This window comes from Lytechinus variegatus, chromosome 5 (genome assembly GCF_018143015.1).
Source record: "Lytechinus variegatus isolate NC3 chromosome 5, Lvar_3.0, whole genome shotgun sequence".
In the NCBI taxonomy this organism is placed as follows: domain Eukaryota; kingdom Metazoa; phylum Echinodermata; class Echinoidea; order Temnopleuroida; family Toxopneustidae; genus Lytechinus; species Lytechinus variegatus.
In genome coordinates this window covers 47148080-47160572 of record NC_054744.1, presented here as the reverse complement: position 1 = coordinate 47160572, position 12493 = coordinate 47148080, and the positions used below count along the sequence as shown (strand labels likewise).

The 12493-nt window shown below is 36.4% G+C and overlaps 1 protein-coding gene across 1 annotated transcript; it reads right to left on the bottom strand.

The window, feature by feature from the left end:
- Nucleotides 1–1446: 1446 nt before the first annotated feature.
- LOC121416318 (la-related protein 6-like) lies at nucleotides 1447–3646 on the bottom strand. The gene has a single exon (XM_041609871.1). The coding sequence runs from the start codon at nucleotides 3477–3479 to the stop codon at nucleotides 1830–1832; it is 1650 nt and encodes a 549-aa protein (XP_041465805.1). The 5' UTR covers nucleotides 3480–3646; the 3' UTR covers nucleotides 1447–1829.
- Nucleotides 3647–12493: the final 8847 nt, after the last annotated feature.

Sequence of the window (12493 nt, the reverse complement as noted above, 5' to 3'; positions counted from 1 at the left end):
CAAGATTCATGGAAGTTGTATTTGTAGACAGATATTAATTTCTCTAACTACTATTTGTTTTTGTCTCAGGTTTCTCTGTTAAAGGATTTTTTACTTTGACAACTTCATGACAATCAGACATTTACATGACTCCATGTTCATCACTAAAACAATTCATGATTTTTTTCTCAGGTCTTTACTTTTTGTGGATTGTGATGCCCTCCTATTGGCATTCTTTGAATAAAAAATTAAAGAAAAAAGTGAAAAAGAGAAATACATTTTTGGAGCCAATGATAAATGTATTGCACAAGTTCATGCACAGTATGTAAAGTAGGCATAAAATAAATTTCAAATTGAGAGTAGAAATAACATTTATCTGCAGTACATTAATATGTTTAATTCCTTGGCTCAGTCTAAAGAATGAATACCAAATTCTTCAATATTTTTCACATCCAATGAATATTGGAAAATGCAATATAGATGGTGCTGTTGTGCAGTGCATACAAATAATATGTTGAATAAACTAATTTGAATGTCAGGGAATTTATAAGGAGCTTGTACAGTACAGTAGATACATGGAAAAGCTTTACAAAACTACAGTAGTACATGTAGTTTCTTAAGCTCTACTAAAAGCAGTCCCTGTGATATTATAAGATTTTGAAAATGATAGCCTATACATGCACTTTTTCAAGACGAGTGAAAATTTCAAACATGAAACTGTTAAAATTCTATTCAAAATTCAATTTAAATAAGAACAGTATTCATTTAGGTAGATACATGTATTTGATAGATTTTCTGTTACCCTACATGATGTATTCCACTTTTGAAACAACTGTATACACAATAAAGCACTATAAACACTGCCCTGCATGTTGTACATAATACTGTATAAATGCCTACATATACATGTACAGTTTTGACTATTATTTCCAGTTTTACAAGTGCAGCTACATGTACATTACTGTGTGCATGTAGAATTGTCCATTGCATGTACATGTTTGTATATATGTTTTGGACACTGAAACTCATCACAGCATCCTCTTTCGAACAAACACTGTAACCTACATGTGTATGCACTTGGAAAGATACGTACATGTACAATTGTAATTCCCTTGGAATTGAAGTTATGTTAGTATACATGTAGTCAGGTACTACATGTAGTACCATAGCATATTGTGACCATACATACATGTACGTACATGTATGATGACAAAGTTGGATGTACATACATGTACATGTACATTGTGTACCTGTAATGAACATCATTCTATAAAACTAGTGATGTAGATGTACTTCATAAAATCTACATGCAATAACTCAAAACTTGTTCGATGCATAGCAGGCATTGTAAATCATTTCTATTATATGTACATGTATCTTAACTGTTTATATGTGTGCAAGGCAGTGCAGTAAACGCAGACAACTATTTAGGATAGGAGAGTGACTGGAAATTGAAAAAAAGTCTTGTTTTACTATAATCATTTAAGGTTCATGGTCACATCCATATTTACATGTATGTCCATTTTGAGATGGAACTTTCCAAGGTACATGTACATATAGTTGGAATGAATTAAAATCTTTTTCTTAGCAAGGACTTGGCAGTTCTCTTTCCAATGAATTTAGCCATAATAAAGGTTTTTACAATGAAACAATGAAAAAAATATCCAAACAAACATTCAAGGAAAGAGTCTGAAGTTAGGCCTACATGTACATGTATGGTATATTGGTATACATGTACATGTAGTCTTCATACTCTCCACTGCTGATTTATATTTTTGTAAACATATGTATATCTTATGAGTGGGTATTACTTTGTTTTCAACCCCAAAAAATCTCTAGTTGGGCAAACCCTAAGGCTCATTAAGTGGTTTACCTCGACCTTTGCCCCCGTAAAAGGCAGACACACCTCCTGGGCCATGAGGACTACGTATAATACCAGCAGCATCGGCCATCTGACGACGTCCAAGCATAGGGCTCCCACAGGGACTGCTACCAGCTGCAAGAGGACTCTTATCTTGGCTAGAAAGAAGCATGCGACGACGAACCCATGGACTGGAATTGCTGCTGTCCGAGTGATCGCCACCACCACTGCCTCTCCTGTCATAGTTCTTACGGCTCATCTCTGGGCTGCACCTGGGGCTACCCTTAGGACTGTTGCGAACACCTGAAGCTGCAAGGGGTGACTTGCCATGTTTTCGCTGGCTACGTGGACTCCCGTGAGGACTTGGACAAGGGCTGGATTTAGGGGTGGTTGCAGGACTCAAATGGTTGGGACTGCGTTGTTGTTGAATGGGAATAGGCTTGCTTGCATTTTTGTGCTCTGAAGGATTGTCAACATCTGATGAACTAGGGGTCCCAGTGACTCCACTCCCATCACACGATAGCTCATCTAAACGGTTGCTGTTCCTTTTCTTCTTACGGCGACGTTTCTTCTTCTTGGCATCCCCATCACCATCCACTGAGGCTGCATCCTCAGCTTGCTGTGTCTGAGGGGACAGACTCTCTTTATGGGACTTGCGTTCCTTTTTCTCTTTCTGCTTTGGTCGGTTAATGAGTAGAGAAACATGTAGACCTGTGCGCCAATTATCTTCATCACTCATGATCTTAGCAGCTTTATGGGCACTCTCTGTCTTTTCAAACTCGACCAGGGCACAAGCTTTTTTCTGGCTATATGCTGTATGTGATTCTACCTGTTTGCGCACATCTTGGGGAATGGGGTTTCCAGGCCTGATGATACGTATAAGGGATATTTCACCACATGGCTGAAATAAGTGAGATATCTTTTCCACAGAAGGGTTTTCCATTGGCAGATTAACAGCGACTACTGTACGAGAGTTTGTGGTTTCATCATACTCAGGTAAGGGTGCCTTTCGCTTGACCTTTGTTCCTTCATTGTTGACTATCAGTTTCTCAGATTGTTGAAGACTATATCTCACAGACTTCCAATCCTTTGACAAACCTCGTACCTTCTTGAATGAAGCGATCAATTTGATGCTGACAAATCCTTGCTTATTTCGTCTCAAATGTTTCAATAAGAACGTATCTTTCACGATGTTGGCATCTGAAAAGTAGAATTCAACTTGTTCAACAATTTTTTGAACCAAATCTGCATCTGGAGGTTTCCAATCTTTAACAGGCGACGACTCTTCATTTTGATCGTCATCCCCCGGGTCTGATTTAGCGCCATCAATTTCATCAGCATGTTGCACTCTTTCCTCACGCTCATCACTGCTCCTGCCATCAGCATGATCAGAACTGTCATCTCCGCTTTCTTCAAGACCTGATCCATCTGCCTCAGATGGTCTGGAAATATGCACGACTGGTGGAGGGGGAATTGTTGGAGGTAGGTTCGCCCGGTCACTGCCATTTGGATTGTGGCCTGCCACGGAACGAGAACACTCATCCGATTTGAGTACGTGGGACTGGATGGTCCCACCTGCTGGATTGGTGTGGCCCGGAGTGCCGTTTTCCATCTTTTCGATCAATTCTACTTGACTCATCTTCGACTAGAAGGTCGGCTACAATCTCCCAAACGAGATGATTTCAGTCTTATTTGCCGTTAATAAGATCAAACTCCAGAAAAACGCACAAGATGTTACCGGGGCCACACGGAACGTGCATCGGGAATACACGCACACCGCTCAAGTACCGCTATATCATATGTACGGTACCTGTATAGCTGTACCGTACGTGGTTACGTATTTCGCAAGGTCGCTATGCTATTGCATAATGCATGCATTTATAGTTATGGACCATAGAGATATATGTTATGGACACACCGGGCCGGTTGCGTGGGGTGACAACGTCTTTATGTTATGGTCAAAAAAAAAGAAGAAAAAAAAGGGTCTTCAATTTCGAAAGAGGAGGCACACCTTGCTTTCGATGCCATTTTAACATAATTGTTTTTATTTCCTTTCACAAGGGAGGGGGGGGGGGGGGGCCATCAGTGCCTGGGGGCCACTTCCATTCACGAGTGGATACCATGCGCGACCAAGGGGTCTCGAAAAGCACCCTAAACACGTAATTTCCATATTCTGAAAATGAACCCTTAACAAGTATTGGCGTGTGAAACCCTACCCTTAACAAGTATTGGAAACAAAAACGATACTCTTGGCAAATATTCCCTGAAATGAACCCCTAAACAAGTACAGGAATGTTTTATTGTTACGGTTCCTTCGGTCGTCGGCTTTACCTTATTTGGTTTAGTACGACCCCACTTCTACACCTCGCGCAAATCGGACTCTAAACACGAAGTGTTGGGGCAAAAAGGACATCCTTTATAAAACATTTGAATTTTGTTTTATCATCCCCGCAAATTAGACCCTAAACACGTAATTTTCCTAGCGAAATAGATACCCTTTTTTCATTATTTTTGTGTTTTTGGCACCCTTATCACGTTACGTACGTAACGTGCCCTATCGTGAAAAAGACATCCCTTTTACTTGTTTTTTTGGTCGCGCATGGTATCCACTCGTCAATGTAAGTGGCCCCTCCGGGGCCTGGGTGAGTGGCCATGCAAGGCTCGAAATCTCGAACCTCTCCCCTCTGCATCAATCCGACAATATATTGCTTGAACGAGTGAAGCGAGTGAGTAAACATTACAATCATTTTCAATACTAAAATCTAATTTATGTGATAAATTTGGCCATTATATTTCATCCTTATTTTTCCCAATTTTTATCTATTTATTTATTTATTTATTCATTTGTTTATTTATTTATTCATTAATCTATTGAATTATTTATTCATTTAATTTTTATCATTATTGTTTTTTTAATAATATAATATATTTTTTTGTTCTGTACGCCAGAGGGTAATTTTATTGTTCGTCAATGGTTTTGTAATGATAGGCCCTATTTTTTTTTCATTTCATTTTGAATAAGAAGGGGGGGGATCAGAGGAAAAGCTGTATAGGGAAAACGTCTATCAAGGTCATATAATCAGGAGCAAAGGTTATGAGATCAGAAAGCCTACAATGAGAATCGATCTGGCAAACCGATGGAATAAAACCACATAAACCGCCAGACTACATGTAATTGGAAACTTAAAATGCGTGAGAAAGATAAAAGAGGAAAGAGGCGAAGAATGTGGATATCGGACAGGGGCCCCACAGAAAAGGGGGGGGGGTCAGCCCCCCACTATTTTTTCCAAAACTGTGTACCAAAACGTAAAATGACCATCTGATCGCGATTTTTACATGGCCAGCCCGCCCCTACCCCCTTCAGCTCAACCTCCACCCCATTTTTACAGCCGTTTCGCGGCCCCTGTCAAACTGAAAGAGTAGGTAAGAATCACAGACAAGCTTGTGATTTTTTTTAAATGGACTTGTAATAACAGATAATGAAAAATATAGCTTATTGTTTCAGAAAAGCATTGGGTTCAATTTAATAGATCTACAATGTTAATAATCAAGGAACTGCACCAAAAAAAGACACTGGAATGGATTAAAATGCGACATTTTTCAAAGACAAGGACATTTGTATTATCATTCTGTGTCTCCCGCGTATGCTCAAGCTCACAGCACGCTCTGCTTATTAAATAGGTCAACCTGCTCTAGCTGGACATTCCATGCGGCTTTTTATAACATTTAAAATCTACCTGGACATTTTGAACCGCCTATAATTACTCATCTACATGGATATATAAACCAACCGCTGATGATTAGTTCCAGCCAATGGATATTTGACCTGGAAAACGAGTGTATATGCATATATATAAATGGTAACCATAGTAATCATGGACGCCAAGGCTTTAGCTACCAATGCTTTTGTCATTTATTGAACGGCCAGTTTAATTGTAACCTTCGCATTTATTGACCTCCTATCGGCCATTGGTGGACTCACTGATGGACTCACTGTGTAGGCTTTTCAAGTGCCACCTGGAAAAAGTATCTGGCTCCTTTGCTGTTAACAGGTAAGCATTATTCTATCTCGACCTAGGGCTATGTGATATCAAATTTCAAATAAAACATTTATTTTCTTCCCTGTCATTACATTTTTCGTAAACATAATTTCGTACATAAATCGATATATTGTTTTAAAAAAATATAAATATATAGGCCTACATGGGTTTAAGGAAGAAGGCGTATACCCTAAAAGCTGAGGCTTGTGGCGGGATACGCCTGTATAGACAAAATACAAAAATACAATACAATACAATGCAATACAATATATATACCTCTATTCCGAGTTTTTTATTAATTACCGGTATATTCGTCTGTATCATATGGTAATTCAAATGTTAATTATGTCGGTCGGTATATCTCCATGGTTTAGTCTGTCTAGGTCTATGATGTCCAGTGTTAGTGTATATCAACCCCGGGGCCTCTTTTATTGACGAGTGGATACCACGGGTGAACCCCCCCCCCCAAAAAAAAAAAAAATGTAAAAAAGGATCTCTTTTTTAAGATAGGGCACGTTACGTAATAAGGGTGTAAAAAACACTACAATCATGAAAAAATGTATATATTTGCTAGGATAACTGGGGGGGGGGGGGGGGGTAGTCGAATGTATTGCTGTACAAACACATGCGTGACCAAGTCATTTTCAAACACACCCTAAACGATTTTTTTTTCTTTGTATGCAAAATAACCCCCTAAACAAGTTTTTCGCGGGCTTTATTTACACATTTTGACCCTTAAACAAATTGTCGTCAGAATACGACCCTGGAGAAAACGTTTTTGGGAAAAACATACCCTAAACACGTTTGGCTAGATCTAGTCTTAAAAAAAAACTTTGGAAAAACAAAACAAAGGCCTACTACTACACTAAATACGTTTAACCCCGCGATTGACTATTGTGCAGTCTTTCAAAACCACCTTTTTCTCTAAAAAAAATAGGTGTTGATACCCATAACAGCCCGCGTCCAAAACTGAAGAAACAACGACACCCCTTAAAGGATGTTCCACTCTTAAAATGAAGTCCATGTCATTTTCACCAAATTTTGCAGAGAGTTACTTTGGTATTTATGCATTATGAAAATGCAAAAAAAAAATGTAGATTCAATTGTGCTTATCATGTTTTCTACGAGATTTCAAAGTCGCCGTATTAAATGTTGCGCAATCAAGAGAATTATTGTGCCCCTCTTAGACCCCACAAATTCACCAAATGAGTTTAAATCATCTTTTCTCTGTCGATATCGCATAAAAATGTCAGGATATGTAACTAAGTAGATTATTGTGGATACCAAATAAGGAAAATGTCTATTAATTAGCAAAACTATAATCTCTTTGGAGTCAGCAGCGCCCTCATTTGACAAGAATGGTGCATAAACTTCAAAAAAAAAACCCAAATCTTCAAAAAGACATGAATGTACTAGAAACTTAAAAAGAGTATAGTTTAAGCTGCACTTTATTCAAAATCCATGTCATTTTCATCAAATTCGGAAAAAAATGTAGAGGAATGCATTGCAAAGGAGTAGTAGGGAAGTAAAAAACATGGGGTCCATGTGCTCGTTTTTAAACTATCAGTGCCCAAAGTATTGCGAGTTGGCTTGAATCCAAAATGCGCAGAAAACGTGCAATAGTCTTATACCGTCTACAATGTATAAAATGCGAATGGTTCCGGGGTTCTCCTCTCAAAATTTCAAAATCAATGTCATTTTATGATGGTATTTTATTTCAATAAGTAATTGCAGAAGTTTCAAAATTTGCTTAAAAGATAGTATACGAGAAGGTTGAAGGGAATGATTTATGATGTAAGGGGCAAAAAAAGAAGGGAGGAAAAAAAACAAAACGGGAGAGAAGAGAAAGAGAAAAGGGAAAGAAAGATAGATAGATAGAAGGAAGGAAGGAAGGAAGGAAGGAAGAAAGAAAGAAAAAATGAAAGAAAGAAATAAAGAAAGAAATAAAGAAAGAAATAAAGAAAGAAATAAAGAAAGAAAGAAAGAAAGAAAGAAAGAGAGAAAGAAAGAAATAAAGAAAGAAATTACAGAAAGAAATAAAGAAAGAACAAAGAAATAAAGAAAGAAATAAAGAAAAAAGGAATTTGAGGAAGGAAGGAAGAGAGAGAGAGAGATAGAAGGATGAAAACAAAAGCAAACCAAAAGGAAGCTTTACAAAATGTACATGTATGGTCTTTAACAGCATTCTCATTCATTGAATTCACCTTCAAGGAGGGGGGGGGGGGCGAAATCCTCTATATAATTATTCCCATTTCTTTCACTTTTGTGTTTGTGCGGCTCTTTCCAACATTTCCAATGCAAGTACGCACCATGCACTAGATACGCAACTGATTATCTTTAATTGGAAATGTGTAAAATTAAATCACTTTGATAATCTAAGTTGGTGAACACAGAAAGAAAATTAGGCCAATAAGGAAACAAAACACGGAAATGATATATTCTTTTATATATAAAATATGAGATGTACAAATAAATTCATTTGGATTATTCTTAATCGGTGATTAAGGTCAAGTCCACCCCATGAAAATGAATAAAATAATAGAAAAAATCAAACTAACATAGTGATGAAAATTTCATCAAAATCGGATGTAAAATAAGAAAGTTATGACATTTTAAAGTTTCGCTTATTTTTCACAAAACAATTGTATGCACATCCTGGCTGGTACGCAAATGAGGAGACTATGACGTCATCCACTCACTATCTGTTTTTTTTATTGTTTGAATTATGCAATATTTAATTTTTTTATAGATTTGACAATAAGGACCAACTTGACTGAACCATATAGTATCAAAATATGCTAATTCCACATGTTCAGGGAGGAATTAATCGTTGTATCACCTGACAATGAGGAGAAAATTAGAATATTTCATATAATAAAATACAACAGAAATAGTGAGTGGATGACGTCATAATCTCCTCATTTGCATACCAGCCATATAATTGCTTTGCGAAATCAAGAGAAATTTTAAAATGTCATAACTTTCTTATTTTACATCCGATTTTGATCAAATTTTCAGTGTTGTGCTTTTTGGATTTTTATCTTTTTATTCAAATCAACTTTTTGTTGGGGTGGACTTGTCCTTTAAGAAAAGAAGAATAGGTCGGAAACCAAATGAGGAAGCAAGGCATTATTTTATTGTAAGTGAAAGGACAACCTCTTCTGTGAAATGTAGGCCTATATATATCAAAATAGCAATCTTTTTTATGTCAATGACAGACAATTATGAGATTGAAATAAGGAACACAAATTAATAGAGAAATAAGATATTATGTAGTGTAAGACAATGGAACAAAATAAAGTTTTGTCTAGCAGATAAGTAATATATTTACTTTCAGCATGTTTAGCATCATGGAGCCAGATGAAATCAGGAAAAAATTATCTTGTTAGCTGCACTCAATCACAAAACATTTTCAATGAATGAATTATAGAAAGAGCAAAGGATATCCAATTTCAAGTTGATATCCTATGGTTTAGTATTTTATATTAATGGAAAGATAATAAGGATATAAAAGTTGTTTTGCTTTGTTCGGTTCACTGCAAATGGAATTAAAGTTGTTTGGGACAAAAAATCGGTAGAAACCAGTTTCTAAAATACGATCGGAGGGTTGTTGTCAGAAAACAACAACCTTCTGACTTTTCCTCCTTTACAAAAAAATACTTATTTTGTCATTATCTTGTATTGTCTTGTACTGTCCTGTCTGTTGTTTTGTCTTGTCTTCTATGTCCTGTCATCCCCTCTCTCTTCCTGCTTTTTCTTCTGTCTTGCGCAATATATCCTTCACAACGAAGACCTCTTTGTGTGAATTGCTTTAATTATTTTGTTCAGTAATTATGTTTACATCAATATGATTTCGACTTTTTTCTTCCTTCTTTTTTTTCTTTCCTTTATATACGCATATAAGTCGACTATATTTTCTTCATTTCCAAGAGGGATCCACAATTTACAAGCTTTGCTTTTTAGTGGACCCCCTCATTTCCATTTATACTCTATCATGTCTATATTATACTGTTTTTGTTGTTGTTTGTTTTACGAAGTAAAAATGCTCATCTGTAAAATTATATTTGATTTGTATTACTTTATATTATTTTGTATTATGTTTTGAATGGAAATGGAATAAAGAATTGAATTGAATTGAATTGTAAAAGTGCCTATGTGAATATTGTTTAGATCTCTGACCAATAATGCCTTTAATGTATGTTTATCATAGCAAAGTTCAGCAGAAATTAAGCTAGCACGCTTCGCTCCCCTGCTCACAGAGCATAATATGGGTGGTTGATTTAATTTACAATTTTCAAATTAAAACTAAAAGTCCACTTAAATATCAAATGAAATTTATTTTTTGTTTGTTATATTTTCAGGCAAAAGAATATGGACAAGAGGAAGAAATTAACCACCGACTAGTGCCTGAGGATGACGAAAAGAAAAACTAGTTTATGTTGTTCTCCTCACTAGTCGGGGTTTACAAATATACAAAAATAAAATCGGTATAAAATGGCAATATATTATGTTTAGATGCATTGCTTATTAAAACAAAGAACCTAATAATAAAGAGTGTTTGTTTCCATGTGCATTTATGATATCCAGTCAATATGAAATGTTTATGTATTTGAATAAACAGCGTTATGCTATTATCAGATAGCAAAACCTAAGCTTGAGTGGCATATCAGATATCAGATCAGATAATACACAAGATATCAAATATAATATACAGAGAATTTGAACTACACCATTTTCACGCCTAGTTACTGTTATGATTCACCAGAATATATGACAGGGGCAGCAAAATAAGCTCCAATTCTTGTCTGATGAAGAATGATCGAAATTTCCGCATACATTCGTAATTTCGAAGCTTCGTTATTCCGAAGGGTTCGGATATTCCGAAGGTTCGTATTTCCGAAGGTTCGTAATTCCGAAGGTTCGTGAGTCCGAAAACGAAATGATTAACGAACGTTATTTCGTTTTCGGACTAACGAACCTTCGGAACAACGAACCTTATTTCGTTTTCGGATTATCGAACCTTCGTAATAACGCCACAAATGTTCGGATTAACGAACCCTTTTACGTTTTCGGATTAACGAACGCAATTTACCTGTTTCGGAATTCCGAACCTTCGGAATTAAGAACCTTCGGAGTTACGAACCTTCGGAATTACGAAATGTAACCGAAATTTCATGGTAAAAAACTGCCGTCATTTTGAGTTCATCAGATCACTCAAGATTGGCAGAGAAACGTTTATAGGAGGCAATCACCCAATAAGACCTCTATTTCAGTACGCCAGTGATTGTTTTTTACACAATTCATAATCATATTTGAAGCGATCCTTTCTGCTTGTCCTGACGAAATCAAAGAGTTTACTTTTCTTCAGATGTTGTTGTCAATATTATACTTTCAAGGAAGTGAATGTCGTGACATAGCAAAAGAATCTTAATGGGAAATCTAGCCTTGGCCAAAAGATGTTGTGTTAGAAGGAGGAAAATAGATTAAACAGAATAGTGCAAGTTTGAAAGAAATCGGACAAGCAATAAGAAAGTTATAGCTGCTTTTTAAAGTTGAGATCACTAATAGTATGTAGATGTCAAATTGGCAACTGGGTAAGTAAATTATGACAAGGGGCAAGGACAAATTTCCCATAGGCCATGTACTTTATTATCATGGGATTTGTGGTTTTCTCCTAAGTACCCATTCCCTGGGGCAGTAATCTGAATATAACCCAAGGTAGTATAATGTTTATTGTCCTCATGAAAGAAAATATAATTTGAAATAAATACTTTTAGGAAAAATGACATTTTAGCCAAATATGTAGTGGAGTACATGTAAGAGTAGTCCTTGCCTTACATCACTATGACATCCCATATGCGGCCAATTTGAAGTCTCCATGAGTATAGTGATTACCGATATTTACAACTTTTAAAAATTCATAACTTTCTTAATGTTTGTCCAATACTGTTCAAACATTCACCTATCAACTTGTCTGATATTTCTTTGTCTTATAAAACAATTTTTTAGTTGGGTTGGATTCCCCATTAACAGTTTGTATTCTGGGGGAAAAAAGAATTGAACAAAATCAATAAACGTTATACAAAGTCACAAAATATTAGCAAATATATTTTTTCCGTCGAGTAAGTTGTACAACTTATACGCAACGGAAAATATTTGGTCAAGTTCAGTGGCATAATGAGCCAACAATTTTGAGGGGGCCTGACTAGATTGGAGCAAAATTTCTGAAAGTCGCGAGCGAGCGAACCGACTGTGGAAAAATCCAAACGTTTCTAAACAAAAATATACATAGTATCAGATTTGCCCCCTTTCCCTTTTATTTCCTCCTGGGGGGTGATATATTTTTTTTTTTGGGGGGGGATTATTGCCCCCGTTCCCTCAATCTGTACGCCCGTGGTCGCTTATCATGCCTGAACTACTCTGTCTACTCTAAAATTGATAGTGAAAGAAAATTGGGATTAACATTAATTACTCTTCCGGAAATGGAACCCTGTCGATGTTTCTTCTGGAAGTCGTAATAAAGTGTTTCATTTTTACCACTCCATTTGGCAATGATATGTACTTCGTGAGCCATCAAACATGCACCAAGATCTTGTCAATTCCGTTTAATTCT

Bases quoted from the DNA above. Each gene is read 5' to 3' on its own strand.
- LOC121416318 (XM_041609871.1), bottom strand. From the start codon at position 3,479: ATGAGTCAAGTAGAATTGATCGAAAAGATGGAAAACGGCACTCCGGGC.